This window comes from Solanum verrucosum, unplaced genomic scaffold (genome assembly GCF_900185275.1).
Source record: "Solanum verrucosum unplaced genomic scaffold, falcon-dt-bn FXZP01000085.1, whole genome shotgun sequence".
Taxonomy (NCBI): Eukaryota; Viridiplantae; Streptophyta; class Magnoliopsida; order Solanales; family Solanaceae; genus Solanum; species Solanum verrucosum.
Window position 1 is genome coordinate 2838670 of NW_026019839.1, and position 18439 is coordinate 2857108.

General features: G+C 37.4%; 2 protein-coding genes across 4 annotated transcripts in view; both read left to right on the top strand.

Moving 5' to 3' along the window:
- Positions 1-18439, top strand: part of LOC125815227 (glyceraldehyde-3-phosphate dehydrogenase, cytosolic) — a 613914-nt gene that overhangs the window by 243777 nt on the left and 351698 nt on the right. The window lies entirely within an intron of this gene.
- On the top strand, positions 14209-18201 carry LOC125814961 (two-component response regulator ARR11). The gene is made up of 5 exons (XM_049494396.1): positions 14209-14409; positions 15843-15995; positions 16107-16475; positions 16595-16671; positions 17149-18201. Exons 1-5 carry the CDS (start codon positions 14265-14267, stop codon positions 18139-18141), a joined length of 1737 nt encoding a protein of 578 aa, XP_049350353.1. The 5' UTR covers positions 14209-14264; the 3' UTR covers positions 18142-18201.

Here is an 18439-nt window from a genome sequence, read left to right on the forward strand (position 1 = left end):
TAAGGAAAATGACTTCCCTTCAAAACTTAAGGAAAACATTTTCCAAAACTCTCTTCCAACTTCCAATTAAAAAAAAATTATTGAAAAAATCAATTTATTTGGTCCCTACCCTCAAACCAGCCCCGCAACCACCATCCCAAAAAAAAAATAAAAATTAAAGTTTGTTTTTAAATTCAATATCTTTACCCCACCCTCACCCCTACCCCACCCCCTACCACCACCCCTCCCAAAAAAAATATTAAAAGTTATTTTTAAAAGATATTTCTAATTTCAATTTTTTATTTTTTTACACTCCTACCCTCGACCCCCCCACCCACCCCCTACCAGTCCCCCCTCCCCCCCCAAAAAAAAAATTTTTAAGTTTGTTTTTAAAAAATATTTTCGACTTCAAAATTTCATTTTTTCCACCCCTACCCTCAAAACCCCCACCCCCTACCAGCCCCCCCCCCCAAAAAAAAATATTTTTAAGTTTGTTTTTAAAAAATATTTTCGACTTCAAAATTTCATTTTTTCACCCCTACCCTCGACCCACCCACCCACGCCCTACCAGCCCCACCCCCACCCCCTACCAGCCCCCCACCCCCAAAAAAAAATTTAAGTTTGTTTTTAAAAAATATTTTTAACTTCAAAATTTCAATTTTTCACCCCTACTCTCGACCCCCCAACCCCCACCCCTCACCCCCACCCCACCCACCCCCTACCAGCCCTCACCCCCAAAATAAATTAAGTTTGTTTTTTAAAAAATATATTCAATTTCAACAATTATTTTCTACTCTAGTAATAATAAAATAAATTTTTCAAAAACATTTTTCATTCATAAATCAAACACTAAAATTCTTTTTCGGAAAATATTTTCTACTCACCAACCAAACATGAGAAAATAAGTCAAAAATCAACTTGTTTTCCAAGAAAACATTTTCCATGGAAAACATTTTCCTTGATACCAAACACACCCTTAATATTGAATTGATTTCTCAAAAGTCGCAATTGTATATTGATTTCAAATTCTAAATAAGAAAATCCATTAGAACAAATATTTTTTTAATGAATCCTATGCAGTGTAAATATGAATTATCGCTAGAAATTTTAACTTATAATTTTGATTTTCTTAATTTAAAAATAAGTACTTAAAAGCATTTTACAAATTTAATTCAAATAATACAAAAATGCTTTAAAAGCTATTTTGACTTCAAACAAGTCAAGTTCTGCTTTTATACCAAAATAGATAATGAAGTAATTTTATAATGTTTAAGTAAAAAAAAAATATAAGCACTATTTAAGCTAAAATAACAAAAATATCAAAGTTATTAATTAAAAATCTTATTTTATTATTTTTAATTTATAAACCATAAGTCATAAGTTATATACCTATTCATCAAAAATCTTACTCCAATCTTCAGAAAGCGTGTGAAAGGGACCCTTCTTTATTAAACTCATTAATTAAATTTTGGGGACCCTTCTTTATTAAACTCATTAATTAAACTTTTTTACCAAAAAAACTCACATGGTCTTTTTTTTCATAATCATTTTTACGGATTCAAAATGTATTTTCATTCATAAATTATTTTTAGAAAGAAACAGAACCATTATCCCCAAAATCTCTCTTAAGTCTTGCCTCAAATATGCATATATATTTTTCTTAATATAATAAAATAATAGGTTTCTTTTGTTTCAACACACTATTCACCGTAATCCCTATTTCTTTTAATCTTTTAAAATTAATTAATTGTTTGTAACGATCTGTTTCTGTCGTTATGGAAAATCCAAAGGGGAAATAATTTGGGCCAGAAAACTTTTGAGTAGTGACTTGGAAATTTCTAGCCTAGGCCAGACTTGGACGAAATCTGAGTCATGTGAAGTCTAGGTAAATATGGTAATGAATGGGGGGTTTAATTATGTATTTGATCACATGAGTGGATAATCAAGACGTTAAGGAGCCTGTACGACTTTACGAAATCGAATTTGGGCGAGTAGAACTCTCGAAACTGACCTTGGCATAAAAAGGGTAGTTTTAGAACGTCCTGGGTTGAAGGTGTGTTGTGAAATGGGAGCTTGGAACTCAAACACCGATCTTTTGTCTCCGTGCAAGCCGTCAGGGCGGGACTGCTGTGGCGGGATGGGTCTGCCGCGGCGGGCCAATCGCGAACTTAAGTGGAGAAAAACCCCAAAATCATAATTTTCTGCAAAACTTCGTTCTTGAGAGCTAGGAGATGACCCAGGGTGATTCTTGACAGTTTTTCACGACTTCTAGTGCTAAAGGTAAGGAAATTAGTCCCTTAATTCGTATTTCAATTCCTAGGACTTAGAATCTTGGGTAATTATCATTGGGAGAGGGTTTTGTCCTGAAGTTGATCGTGGGAAAAGCCCTAGTTGAATATTAGGATCTTGACTTTGGCCTTGGATTGATAGTTTGACTATAATTCGGGTAAATTAGGCCTTGTTTATTGATCATTATGTTAATTACTTGTGTTTAGACCAGGAACAAGCGAAAATAATCCGGAAAGGAAAGACTTAAGTGTCTAGGAAGATTCAAGCTTGGTTTCGAGGTAGGTGATGGTTCGATTTCTTGTTTGTGTGATATATGCTGGATAATTGCTTAATTGTATACATGTGTGTATGTGAATCATGAAATGTTAATCGAATCTAATGAAATGATTATGTGCAAACAACTACATGCCATGATATGTTACTTGACCATGTGACTATATGTATTCATTATAGTGTGATTGTGATTGTGGTTGTGCTGATTTGATCGGGAGTCACATTTCGACACATACATTGGATTGGGTGTCACGTTTTGACACATATATTGGATAGGGTATCACGTTTCGACACAAATATTGGATCGGGTGTTACGTTCTGACACATACATTGGATCGGGTGTCACGTTTCGACACACTAACAGTTTGGGTATGATTTCCATAAGAGAACCACTTGTGATTATTATGTTTATGTCTACCTGATATTGGGAAATTGTATATTGCTCCTAAAAAGCTAAATGAACTATGTATTCTATATGTGTGTGTTTACCATGTTGTAATTTCCTGCTTGTATTTCGCTTACTGGAGTAGTCGCGTTATCCTACCAGTACACCATGGTTATATACTGATATTGCACTTGCTCGTTCTTTGTTGAGTACATGGCATCTTCAGGCGGCTACTGACATACCTCAGTTATGAGAGCACTGATCGAGACCGAATTCAAGGGTGAGCCAGTTCTTCCAGGCTGTCATGGGTCCTTTATTGTTTAGTCCATTCTTTTCGAACTTAGACTCTATAGTTAGATTTATTCATATGTTTAGTTCCAGGGATGCACTCCCTTTCCTTAGACTTATTGATTGGTAGAGTTTTGGTACAATGACTTTCAGGTTCTAGGGGTTGACTTCCGCAATAGTTTGTTTAATTGTTTATTTAAAACCTTTGGAGTTTATGGGAACTCCATTTTTATCCATTATTTAAACATGCTTCTGTATCTTTAAATGTTTAGTTTTTCGTTAAGTTGCTTAGTTTGGTTGTAGCAATGGTTCTCCCACTGGAGGGTTAGTGTGGGTGTCAATCACGGCGGACTGGGTTGTGACAAAGTTGGTATCAGAGCCCTGGGTTCGTTGATCTCATTGTACCAAAATGAGTCTAGTAGAGTCTTGCGAAATGGTACAGATGCGTCTGTACTTTTCTTCAAGAGGCTACATGACTTTAGGAAATCTCTCTATCTTCTTCTCTTTTCATGCTTTGACTTGATTCTAATTGGTATCTAGTGATCCAAATTGGTATCTAATCTCTTTCACTCTTCTATCCGAGGATGGTTAATGTTATACAATGACATCAACCCCGTATCCCTTATCAATGAGCCAGGTGAGGAGCCCGCAACAAGAGGCCGCGATTGAGGCAGGGGTAAAAGAAGAGGAAGGGGTAGAGGTCGAGGAAGGGTAGCACCCGCCAGGAGTGGTGCCTCAGTTGAAAATGATCCTAGGGAAGAGGCCCTTCATGTGCCCCAAGAAAAGTTACAAGAGAATGTGGAAATAAAAAACGAGGAGGATCGTGGACTAGATGAGGAGGTACAGGCTGAGACTACAGATATTCCTCCCTTAGACCCAGTGTTAGCTCAACATATCATGACTTTTTCTGAAGGGATTGGTTGGCCCTGGAGTCCTTCCCACATTGCAAACAGCTCAACCCCCAACCAATCCCCTCATTACTGTTACTGTTCCCAAGGTGGGTGGAGAATTAGGCACGAATGCCTTTTCCCATCCCTTATTGGGACCTGTGATGACTGGTACTGAGCACAAGATGTTGACTAAGTTTTTGAAGTTGAAGCCGCCTGTGTTCCATGGTGCAGAGAGTGAGGACGCCTATGAGTTCATTTTGGATTGCTATGAGAGGCTTCATAAGTTAGGTATTATACATCAGCATGGAGTAGAGTTCGTGACCTTCCAGCTTCAAGGTGAAACTAAGCAGTGGTGGAGAGCCTATGTGGAATGCAGATCACCGGTCTTACCCCTTGGACGCAGTTCCATGCTTTGTTTCTGGAAATATATGTGCCTCGGACTTTGAGCGATCGCAAGAAGGATGAGTTCATGGATTTGGAACAGGGTGGTATGAATGTAGCTGCTTATGAGGCTAAATTTCATGCCTTGTTCAGATATGCTACACAGTTGGTAACTACTGAAGATGAGAGGATTCGTCTATTCGTCAAGGGATTGAACCCCAAATTACATGTATTGTCTGTTCATATGACCTCTATAGGAAAAAGTTTTAATGAGGTGACAGACTTTGTGAAGAAAGTGGAGAGAGTTCGACGTGATGGGCAGGTCAAGGCTTTCGCTAAGAAGCCCAATAACACATGTAACTTTCATGGTTCTTACTCCAGAGGTTCAGGTAGGCCGACACTTCCAGCCCGACCAATTCAGTCAGCCATGCCCGTTTCTATAGGTGGTTACTCGGGAACTCCACATCAAAATTTTATTCAGGATAGCCAGGGAGTCGCACCTTCGACGGGCAGCAGGCCATCTTTTGACCGCAGTTGTTACAATTGTGTAGAACTTGGACATATGATGAGATATTGTCCCCATCTGCGCATGTTTGACCCCACATAACAACAGACTAGAGTAGTGGTACCCGCGGGCAACGATAATAATGGCAGAGAACGTCCACAAGCTGGGCGAGGAGGGAATCAACGATGTCATGGAGGCCAGGGAAATGGTAATGCAAGTAGAGGAGCAGTGTAGCCATGCAATAAGGTTGTCCATCAAGATGACATGGCTCAATGTTATGCCTTTTTGGGCAAGACCGAGGCGGAGATATCTAATGCGGTGATCATAAGTACTATTCTTGTCTGCGACCGAATGACACTGTTTTGTTTGATCCGGGTTCTACTTATTCATATGTGTCAGTTCAGTTTGCCTTAGGATTTGATGCGAATTGTGATGTACTTGATGCTCCCATCCATATTTCTACCCCAGTTGGAGAGTCGGTCATAATCACCCATATATATCGTGCTTATTCTGTTCTGTTTATGGGCTATCAAACTTGGGCTGATTTGGTTATTCTGGATATGACTTACTTTGATATAATCTTAGGCATGACTTGATTGTCCCCTTATTATGCTGTGCTTAGTTGTAATACTAAGTTTGTGACTCTAAAGATCCCGGGTAGGGAAAATGTAGAGTGGGAAGGGGTGTATTAGCTAATCCAGCTAAGGTCATATCTTTCTTTTGGGCTAGGAAACTGGTAAGGCAGGGGTGTTTGCCATAATTGTCTCATATTCGGGATGTAGATAATGAGTCTCCCTCTATTGAGTCTATTCCTGTAGTGTTTGAATTTAAGGAAGTGTTTCCTATCGATTTGTCTGGTATGCCTCCGGATAGAGATATAAATTTCTACATTTACTTGGAATAGGGCACTCGCCCTATTTCCATCCCTCCTTATCTCATGGCTCCGGTAGACTTGAGAGAGCTTAAGGCTCAAATCCAGGAACATCTGGGTAAAGGTTTTATTCGTCCTAGTGCTTCCCCGTGGGGTGCTCCTGTCTTGTCTGTTAAGAAGAAGAATGGTAGTATGAAGATGTGCATAAACTATCGACAGTTGAATAGGGTCACCATTCGGAATAAGTATTCGTTGGCTCGAATAGATGATCTGTTTGACCAGTTGTAGGGTACATTAATTTTCTCTAAGATTGACCTAAGGTCTGGTTACCATCAATTGAAAATTAGGCCGGAAGATGTACCAAAAATGACATTCAGAACCCGCTATGGGCACTATGAGTTTTTAGTGATGTCGCTTGGGTTGACCAACGCATGCAACCTACATGAGTTTAATGAATGGTGTGTTCAAACCATTCCTAGATTCTTTTGTTATAGTCTTTATTGATTACATTTTTGTTTATTCTACGAGCACGAAAGAGCATGCCAACCATATTCGTATTGTTTTGGTGTCCTTGGAAAAAATAAATTATATGCAAAATTCTCCAAGTGTGAGTTCTGGTTGTATTAAGTTGCCTTTTTGGGGCATGTGGTTTCAAGGGAAGGGGTAATGGTAGATCCCAAAAGATCTAAGCAGTCAAGAATTGGGTCCAACCTAGCTCTGTGACGGAAGTTAAGAGTTTCGTGGGACTCGCCAGCTACTATCGAAGGTTTTTGAAACTTTTTTGCTTCTATCGCCACACATTTAACAAGGCTGACCCAAAAGAAAGTGCCTTTCGATTGAACTGACAAATGTGAAGAGAGTTTCCAAAAGCTCAAGACTCTTCTGACTATAACACCTATTCTAGCACTGTCGGTGGAAGGTAAAGATTTCATTGTTTATTGTGATGCTTCACATTCGGGTTTGGGTGCTATTTTGATGCAGGATAAGAATGTCATAGCTTATGCATCGCGACAGCTGAAGGTGCATGAGAGAAACTATCTGACGCATGATTTGGAGTTGGCAGTGGTAGTGTTTGCCCTTAAGATATGGCGGCATTACCTTTATGGTGTCAAGTGCGAGGTATTTACTGACCATCATAGTCTACAACATTTATTCACTAAGAAGGACCTGTATCTAAGACAACGAAGGTGGATGGAGTTACTCAAAGATTATGATGTTATCATCCGGGTGTGACCAAGATGTACCGAGACTTGAAGCGACTTTATTGGTGGTCTGGCATGAAAAAAAACATAGCTGAGTTTGTGGCTAAGTGTCAAAACTGTCAGCAGGTAAAGTATGAGCACCAAAGGCCTGCAAGTTTGCCTCAGTGAATGTCAATCCCTGAATGAAAGTGAGAGAGGATAGCTATGAATTTTGTGGTTGGTCTCCCTAAGATCTTGGATTCCATTTGGGTAGTGGTTGACAGATTTACTAAGTCAACCCACTTTATTCCAGTTAGAATAGACTATAATGCTCAATAGTTGGCTAAGGTTTATGTGAAAGAGATAGTGGTGCTGCATGGGGTGCTTCTTTCTATCATCTCAGACCGTGGTACGCAATTTGCATCCAAGTTTTGGGGAAAATTGCATGAGGAGTTGGGCACTCAACTCATTTTTAGCACAACTTTCCATCCATATACGGACGGGCAGTCAGAGAGAATGATTCAAGTGTTAGAGGACATATTGAGGGCATGTGTTATTGACTTTGGAGGGCATTGTGATAAGTTCTTACCTTTGTGTGAGTTCTCCTATAATAACAGTTACCACTCCAACATTGACATGATACCCTTCGAGGCACTTTATGGGAGGGGATGCAGATCACCCATAGGATGGTTTGAGGCTGGAGATGTGAAACCTTGGGGGTTGAATTGGTGAAATATGCTCATGATAAAGTGAGAAGTATCCAAGCTAAGCTTCTAGTAGCCCAGAGTCAACAGAAAAAGTATGCAGACCGCAAGGTAAGGGACATGGCATTTTAGGTTGGTGAACAAGTTCTTCTAAAAGTGTCACCCATGAAAGGGGTGATAAGATTCGGCAAGAAGGGCAAGCTTAGTCCTCGCTACATCGGACCATTTGAGATTCTTGACTATGTAGGGTCAGTGGCTTATATGTTGGCTTTACCGCCTAGCCTATTTGGTTCCATCCAGTGTTTCATGTGTCCATGTTGAAGAAGTATCATAGTGACAGAGATTACATCATAAAGTGAGACTCAGTTCTGTTAGACAAAGACCTTCAGTATGAGGAGGAATCGATTGCAATTCTTGATTGCGATGTACGGAAGCTGAGGACCAAGGAGATAAAGTCTGTGAAAGTTCAATGGAAGCATCGTCCAGTTGAAGAAGCTACTTGGGTAATCGAAAAGGACATGTGAGACAAGTATCCCCAGTTATTCAATGATTCAGGTACTACTCTACTCTTACCTTAGTCAGTTTTTCCTAGTTTATCACCGGGGGATGAGTGATGGGTAAATTGGTATCTATCGTAATGACATGCTTTCGTCATTATGGAAAAGGCAATGGGGAAAGAATTTAGGCCAGAAAACTTTTGAGTAGTAACTTGGAAATTTCTAGCCTAGACCACATTTAGATGAAATCTGAGTCAAGTGAGGTCTAGGGAAATTTGGTAATAAATAAGGAGGTTTAATTATGAATTTGATCATATGAGTGGATAGCCAAGACGTTAAGGATCCCGTACGACTTTATGAAATCGAATTCGGGAGAGTAGAACTTCCAAAATTGACCTTGGCATGAAATGGTAGTTTTAGAACGTCCCGGGTTGAAGGTGTGTTGTGAAATGACAGCTTGGAACTCAAACACCGAGCTTTTGTCTCCGTGCAAGCCGCTAGGGCAGGATTAATCCCGCCAGGACGGGGCCACTGTGGCAGGATGGGATCTGCCGTGGCGGGTCAGTCTCGAACTTAAGTCAGAAAAAACCCCAAAATCGTTATTATCTGCAAAACTTTGTTCTTGAGAGCTAGGAGACGACCCAGGGCAATTCTTGACAGTTTTCCATGACTTCTAGTGCTAGAGGTAAGGAAATTACTTCCTTAATCCGTATTTCGATTCCTAGGACTTAGAATCTTGGGTAATTATTGTTTGGAGAGGGTTTTTGGCCTGAAGTTGGTAGTGGGAAAAGCCTTAGTTGAATATTAGGATCTTGGGTTTGGCCTTGATTGATAGTTTGATTATAATCCGAGTAAATTAGGCCTTGTTTATTGATCCTTGCGTTAATTACTTTTGTTTAGACCAAGAACAATTGGAAAGAATCTGGAAAGGGAGGGCTCAAGTGTCTCAGGAGGATTCAAGCTTGGTTTCGAGGTAGGTGATGGTTTGATTTCCTGTTTGTGTGATATATGCGCGATAATTACTTCATTGTATGCATGCGTGTATGTGAATCGAATCTAATGAAATGATTATGTGCGAACAACTACATACCATGAAATGTTACTTGACCATGTAACTATATGTATTATTCATTATAGTGTGGTTGTGATTGTGGTTGTGCTGATTGGATCGGGTGTCACGTTCTGACACATACATGGATCGAGTGTCACGTTTCGATACATATATTGGATCGGGTGTCACATTCCGACACATATATTTGACCGGGTGTCACGTTCCGACACATACATTGAATCGGGTGTCACGTTCCGACACACTAATAGTTTGGGTATGGGTTCCATGAGAGAACCACTTGTGATTATTATGTTCATGTCTACCTGTCATTGATATTGGGAAATTGTATGTTGCTCCTGAAAAGCTAAATGAACTATGTATTATGTATATGGGTGTTTACTGTGTTGTAATTTCCTACTTGTATTTCGCTTACTGGAGTAGTCACGTGATCCTACCAGTACACTGTGGTTGCGTACTGATACTGCACTTGCTCGTTCTTTGTTGAGTACATGGCATCTTCAGGCGGCTACTGACATACCTCAGTTAGGAGATCACTGATCGAGACTGGATTCAAGGGTGAACCAGTTCTTCCAGGTTGTCATGGGTCCTCTATTATTTAGTACATTCTTTTCGGACTCAAGACTCTATAGTTAGATTTATTCGTATGTTTAGTTCCGGGGTTGCATCCCCTTTCCTTAGACTTGTTGATTGGTAGGGTTTGGTACAATGACTTTCAGGTTCTAGGGGTTGACTTCCGCAATAGTTTGTTTAATTGTTTGTTTAAAACCTTTGGAGTTTATGGGAACTCTGTTTCTGTCCATCATTTAAACCTGCTTCCGTATCTTTAAATGTTTAGTTTTTCGTTAAGTTGCTTAGTTGAGTTGTAGTAATGGTTCTCCCACCTGAGGGTTAGTGTGAGTGTCAATCATGGCGGGCTGGGTCGTGACATTTTTTTATATACGTACCCACTCAAATAAATTTATAAAAGTAGATTTAGAATCTTAAATATGGGTAATCAAATGGTCATGTGCAAGACACATAAAAAAAAATCATCGGTAAAATAAAGTTCCATTTTTGTAACTCTTGTAAAAAGTTCACATTTTAGAGAAGTATGATAGAAAATGTATAAATCCTTAAACTAGGGAACAAAATCACACATTTAAGAAAATAACTAATTAATAGCTTATTTGATCAAGTTTTAAAGAGGCAAAAGTGTTTTCATTTTATTCTAAATGAGGTGTTTTATTAAGTTTTTGGAAGAATTTTTTAAAATAAATTGATTTTAAAAATTTGATCAAGCAGACTAAAAATAAATAAATACTAATCTAACATTGTTGGCTATTCTAATCAAAATTTACTTAATTAATCTAATTCACTCCAAAATAAAATTCGATTCAATTTAATTTAGCCATGCACAATATCATGATGTGATTGAAAACTACTACGTCAGAAAATTCACTTGATCATGATAATTGATAGGGTTTATAAATTCTAATAAAACATTTTATTCATCTGATTCCTTCCATCAGTCTTCACTTAGTTTAATTTCAAATGTGGGCCCTTATTTGTCTGTTTTTTTGTATTTTTATACATAATTGATAAAACATTAAGGAGTTAGTAGGAAAAATTATTTGGGTGGGTACTTTTTAATAAATAATTATTGGTTTTAATAATATTTTTTATTTATTATTATTTATATCAATACATAGCAATATTATGATAAATCTACACTATTTATTAAAAGACAATTATGCATGCAATATAGATGTATTATAAGTGTTTTAGAATATATTATACTTGTTTGGTAAGAAATTGACACAATGTATTACATAAGTGTATTAAAATGTGTGATAAATGTATTATCCATCAATAAAATGTGTAATATATGTGTTTTATAAATTGTTCTTTGTAATATGTATTAAAATTGTATTATAAATGTATTATAAGTGTCCAAGTGAAAAAATGTTATTGATATAAATGATAAATATAGCATATTTATGTAAGTTTTCCGAATTTATTATATATATATATATGATAATAATTCACGCGGTTTAGGGAATACTTATCTCATTTTATAAAGAAGGAAGGTGTTTCTTTGGTGGAGTTTTGGACTCTTTTGAATTATTTGAGTTGCACGACGTTGTGTGTTGTTGTATCTTAGAGGGACAAATCAAGAATTATATTGCTAAACCAATTATATATCACGGTGAGCTTGAATCTTCTTAAAAAAAAGTAAGATATTTGCGTCTTATCCTGAATATTTGCTTATTCATTTTATTTTCAGCTATATCTTCATTGTTAATCTTGATACTAATAGATAATGTATATAAATAGACAACAACAATAATAAATTCAGTGAAATCCCGCAAAGTGGGGTCTGAGAAGGATATACACTAGACCTCATCACAACCTCTCCGAAGTAGAGAGACTGTTTTCGAAAGACCTTCGACTCAAGCAAATTAAAGTAATAATTAAAGAAAAATGATAGCTGATAGAAAAGTAATACGAGACATATATGCAAGGAACTGTAACTATAAAATAATGTGCAATTACCTAAACACAGTAAACCACAAATGATATAAGATACCATAAACTAAAGACTACATGAATATGCTAATACTATGACCGACACAAAGCTTTAAAGTCTTATCCAACCAAAGACATGAAAAGGCTATAAATAAGACAACTCTCAACTACATACTAACTTCTACCCTTATTCACAACCTCCATACCATCCTAGCTAAGGTCACGTCCTTGGAGAGCTGAAAATGCACCATATGCTGCCTAATAACCTCACCCGAGTACTTCTTCAATCAACCTCTGCCTCTCCTCAACGCCACTATATCCAACCTCTTACACCTCCTTACTGGGCTTCCACACATTTCCTTTTTCACATGTCTATATCATTTCTGCCTCCCTTCCCTCATCTTGGTGGTTTGTTCCAGATATTCTTATTTCTAATCTTATCGTTGCTAGTATGCCCGCACATCCATATCAACATTCTCATTCCCTCCACATGCATCTTCTGAACTTGGGATGAGTTCTTGACTGACCAACACTCTGCTCCATACAACAAAGTCGGTCTAACCACCATGCTATAAAACTTACCTTTAAGTTTTGGTGGTACCTTCTTGTCACTCAAGACATCAGATGCAAGCATCCACTTCATCTATGTCGCACCCACACGATATATGACATTATTGTTGATCTCTCAGTTCTTTGGATCAGAGATCCCAATTACTTAAATCTTTCTCTCTTAGGGATAACTTGTGTTTCAAGTATTACTTTCACGCTTGCCTCATGTGTTTCATCACTGAATTTACACTACAAATACTCTGTCTTGGTCTTGCTCAACCTAAACCCTTTAGACTCTAGAGTTTGTCTCCACACCTCCAATCTATCATTAACTCTTCTGCGAGTCTGCTCGATCAAAATAATGTCATATGCAAATAACATAAATCAAGGAACCTCACCTTGAATATGTCTCGTTAATTTATCCATCACCACGACAAATGGAAACAAGCTCAATTCTAACCTCTGGTGCGATCCCATCTAGACTGAAAAATGCTTAGGGCCTCCTTCCACTAGTCTTATTTGAGTCTTGGCTTTATTATATATGTCCTTTATCTCCCTATTGCAACTCACCAGTACGCCTTTAGACTACAAACATCGCCAAAGGACTTGTCGAGACTTTGTTGTAGGCCCTTTTCAAGGTAAGTGAACACTATATGCAAATTTCTTTTTATTTTTCTATATATATTTCTGCATCTTTCTCCTTACGAATGACTTCACTAGTTGAACGCCCTGACATGAATCTAAACTGATTCTCGAAAATGGATACATTCTTCCTCACTCTTATCTACACCACACTTTCCTAAACTTTCAAGATGAGACTCAACAACTTAATACCCTTGTGATTGTTGTAGTTCTGGATATTATCATTGTTCTTGTATAACAAAAACATTCTACTATACCTTCATTCACCAAACTTTTAGCCGTCTCAAAAATGAAATTAGTCAATCTAGTTAGCCACTCCAAATCCCCCTTGTTTGTGCTCTTTCAAAGCTCTATCAAAATTTTATTTGGTTCGTTCACTATACCCCGACTCATCTTACGCATAACACCTTTAGCCTTTTCAAACTTAAAACACAAATAACTAAAATCCCGCTAACTCTCCAAGTTCTCTAAATCACCAAGCATGATATCCCCCCCCCCCCCCCCCCCCCCCCCTTCTCTTTCAAGAGTTTATGAGAGTATACTTGTCATCTTCATCTAATGTGTGCCTCTTCCACTAGCATTTTACTGTCCTCATCTTTGATCCACTTCTCAAGTCTTCTTCTGTCTCGCCGTGATGAACTTGTACGACTTCTTATTCATGTCTTTGTCATCTAGTTCAACATACAAGCATTCAAAAGTTGTCATTTTTATCGCATTCTTTTTCATCACCTTATACCTTGCCGTGTCCATTCGTCTCTTCTCCTAGTCTTTGCTCTCCACCAATCTAGCATAAACAACTTTCTTTGCTTCTATTCATGTATATAAACAAAGTATATTAGAAAAATTAATAAAAAATACTTTTCTTATTATAATTTCTTCAAAAGCATATAAAGGAGAAAATGAAAAACTAATATGAAATTGGGAGTATTCAAAAAATATTAATTCATATAAATTGATATTTGAAGGAAACAAATGGGGCGAAGTCCTACAGAACCGTTCTAACGAGAGAACAAGCAGCCGGCGGCAAATGCCAAGTAGTGATAGTTTCATCTATCCTCCTTTTTAAAACCTTTTTTATTTCTTTCAGTGTGTCCCTCTCACTCTCTCTCATACAAATCACACATAAAAACCCCAAAACAAAAAAACAGAGTTGATAAGTTTATAACTTCTGTTTATTCCTATTTATTTATATATATATATACTTATTATTAATAAGATCTACTCCTGTCTTCCCCAAGAATCTGGCTGTTTTTATGATGGAGAATAGTAAAACCAGTGCTGGGTTTTCTTCTCCAAGAACTGATACTTTTCCAGCTGGTTTAAGGGTTCTTGTTGTTGATGATGATCCTACTTGGTTGAAGATTCTTGAAAAAATGCTTAAGAAGTGTTCTTATCAAGGTTTTTAAGACACACCCTTTTATTGATTTTGTTGAATCATCTTGGATTTTCAAGCTTCAATTTTGTAAAAAGACACCTTTTTTATACTTATTTTGTTTGTTTCCTTTCATAATCTTGGATTATGTTTTTACCACTTGAAACAGACACCCTTTTTACACTTGTGTTGTTTCTTGGATTTTCAAGCTTGAATTCTGTTTTCACCACTGCAAAAAGACACCATTTTTTTTCAACTTTGTTGCATAACCTTGGATTTTTCCAGCTTGAATTCTGTTTTTACCACTTGAAAAAGACACCCTTTTTACTCAGTTTTTTTTACTTTGTTGGATGACCAAGATTGAACTGTAGTTTCTACAGTTCATCTCCTTAGCTTGAATTTAAGGCTATATTTGTAGTTAGTAATAGATCTTTTTTCATTTCCAGAATTTTGATGCCTTCTATGTGCAAGTGAAAAGGTCCTTACTGTTTAGGGAAAGTTACTACAGAACTGTTATGTTGATTGTTAGAATGGAAGAGTGGATCAAAAAAGTAAAACGAGCCTTTTGTAGATTGTTGTTTCTGCAAAGTTTCTACTTCAAATGATCCTTCTTTTTCCCTCTTGGGGCAAACTCATGGAGGCATCAAAGAGAAGGGGGAAGAAGAAAATTAATTCTTAGGATTCTTAGACTGACCCCTCAATTATTGACATCCTATTTTGTCTACAAATATAATAAAAGTAAATCATCTTTGATGTTATTTTTGGGCAGATTATTAAATATTAGATTTTGTTTTATAGCTCCATTGAATTGTTTCACCTCTTTGTGGATGTAAATCTATCCCTTTGAGATCTGCAGTTTGTTTACATGGGAGGTCATGCTTGAGTGAAAAACTTGTAAGCTCTTTGTGGTTTGATTATTAAGTTGGAGTTGCATTTGGTGAAGTTAGTGCGATACACTCCTTTGTGAAGATCACCTTATTTTTGCCACTAGTATCAATTGGTGATTTCTGATTATCTTTGAGTAAGCAGTTTTACAAATTCTCATGCTTGTATTATGCAATTTTATTTTCTAACTCAGGAGTTAGGTCATTTATAATTAGCGGTGCATCGTGTTTCTGGTTTGGATGCTGCAGAGATAAATGCAGTCTTAAACTGATAGCTTGTACTGAACTTTTACTGCTTTGAGCCAATGTGGATTCTCTGTAAGATCCCAACAGGTGCCTTATCTCTTCAATTGTATTATTTTGGTGCTGAGGCAGAGAGCATATTGTTGCTTATGAGTTAATTACTCATAATTACCCATGCCTCACTAAAATTTCTAGATTGTATGCTTGAATTGTCGACGTGTGATGCACAACAAAGATATCAATGACTACTTGTTAGCGTAAAGTGGATCCATTTATCTCTAATTTTTATAGTTGCTTGGGTTTCTGAAAACCTTATTACTGGTTTCTTTCAGTGACGACATGTGGTCTAGCACGAGAGGCTTTGCATGTGCTCCGAGAGAGAAAGGATGGATTTGACATTGTGATCAGTGATGTTAACATGCCTGACATGGATGGATTTAAGCTTTTGGAGCATGTTGGACTTGAGATGGATCTTCCTGTCATTAGTCAGTTCTCTTTGATTTAAGGGTTACTAAGTTTTTTTCTGGACTAATACTAATTGGCTACTTCACTTTTGTCCATTACAATTGCACTGACTTTTCAAAATACCTTTCCAGTGATGTCTGTGGATGGTGAAACAAGCAGGGTGATGAAGGGTGTTCAACATGGTGCATGCGATTATCTTTTAAAGCCTATACGGATGAAAGAACTTAGAAACATATGGCAGCATGTACTCAGAAAAAAGATGCAGGAGGCAAGGGATGTTGGAAATCATGAATTGGACCAATATGATGAAGTGTGGATGCTTAATGGAGCTGAAATCCTTTCAGGAAAGAAAAGAAAAGATTTTGAGAATAAGCATGATGAAATAGAAATGTCCGATTCAAGATTTGTTGATTCTTCTTCCATGAAGAAAGCCAGAGTAGTTTGGACTGTAGATCTTCATCAGAAATTTGTCAAAGCTGTAAACCATATTGGATTTGACAGTAAGTTCATTAAAATTTCTTTTTACTCTCATGTTACACTTCATCTTCAAAGTTCCTATGCATATTTCTAGTAATTATTCTTTTGAGATATTGTGATAATGTTTTTTTATGCATGGCAGAAGTTGGTCCCAAGAAGATTCTTGATTTGATGGGTGTCCCATGGTTGACTAGAGAAAATGTTGCTAGCCACTTACAGGTAAATATTCTTACAACTTGTGCATCTTATTAGGGATATTGGCATGTGTTGCCAACATATACTCACTTGCTAACAGATTTGGTTAAGCTGTTTCTTGCAAGTTGCCTCCTACCTAATATCAGATCCAGATAGTGAAAAGGTACCTGCCTTTAGATCCATATTTTGTGGTGATTAGAGATAAATAAAAGAAAAGATGGAAAGTATATTCACATTATTTTGAGCTAAAAAAGAAAAGTTTGGGCTTTATTGAGATTGAAATCAAGTTAAAAGGTTAGGTATAATACATGCATGCCACGTCAAGAAAAGGATTTCCTTACTTTTCATTCATAGTCGTCTTAATGACTAGTAGTTTGAAGCCTCAAGAAAAAGTATCTCCTTTACTATATTGATGTGAATGGTCTTCTCTGCTTTTGAAAAGTTGAAGTTTCATAAATTGAATGGTGAAAAAGTTCTCATAACAATATCATTTTCTTGCAGAAGTATCGCCTCTACTTGACTAGGTTGCAGAAAGAAGATGAAGCTAAAGACTCATTTGGTGGGATGAAGCATCCGGATGTTTCTTCTAAAGAAATTTGTTCGAGTCTCAGCCTTCAGAATCCAGTGGATGTGTGCACTGATGTTACAAATGACAAGTATGTTTGTGTTTCTGGAGACAAAGCTATTGTTCAAAATGGGAAATCCAACATATATGAGAGCAAGGTAAAGGGTGTTGTTTCAGTGCCAGCGGCTGAGCCGAAGTCTGTGATTGAAGATAACTTTGATTCTCAGACTGCTGGTTCAAAGATAGGCCTCAAGGATTTGGTCAATACTGATGGAAAAAGTTCTAAGGTACCCACTCCATATTGCTCTACTGGAGAAGCTCCACAACCTCAATACAAGCAGCAAGACTTTAAACCACATTTCCAGTCAGCTAATGGGTTAAGTCACCAACCACTGCCTGTGGTTTCTCATCAAATCCCAGTTGATCGCACACAAGTGACTTGTTTTGTCAACCATATACCTTCTCATGAAGAAAGGGGCAGACATCCAGATACAAGAAATAAACCTTCTTTCTTCAAGACCAAAAATGGAGTAGGAAAGTTTTCTCCAGTAGAAAGTAATGCTAACTTGTTTCAACCTGTGAGCCATCAACAAACAAATTTTCATACTCTTGAGCAAATGCCAAGTACTACATGGAGAGCGACAAGTCACAATGTAGTCAATGGTCCACAATCAAGCCTGGGAAATCTAACTTTGAGAAGTGGTTCAATTGTTGCATCTGTAGGTGAGGAGATTTTTGGTGCTTCTGTTCAAGGGGAATGTTTTCTAGCTAATAATGGTCTTCCGAACATTGAACAATTTGACTACAATGATCCACAACCCATTTCTGGAGTTCCAACATACTTGTATGATACATTGAGGTTTGATTATGAGTATCCAATTGATTCATTGGAAGGTAATGTGATGGACCAAGGTCTGTTCATAGTCTAACCTTTATCCCATGGGAAGCTTTAGATGGTAGACAATATATGCATTGCATTGCTCATCAACAACTGGTAATGTGATGCATAGCTTCTCATGGGGTGGAGGGGGGGGGGGGTAGGGGGTAGCTTAGCTTGACTTTGGTGAAAGATCATCATCTTCACAAAAATGTATTTGAGTGCATTGGTAAATTTTTAGCACAATAAGTAAGCTTCTTGAACAACTTACTAGTCAAAGCATGCTTAATTATCTGCAAGTAGATATAGTAAGGGCTAACATGCAAATGTGCTCAACCCTTGTGTGGCCA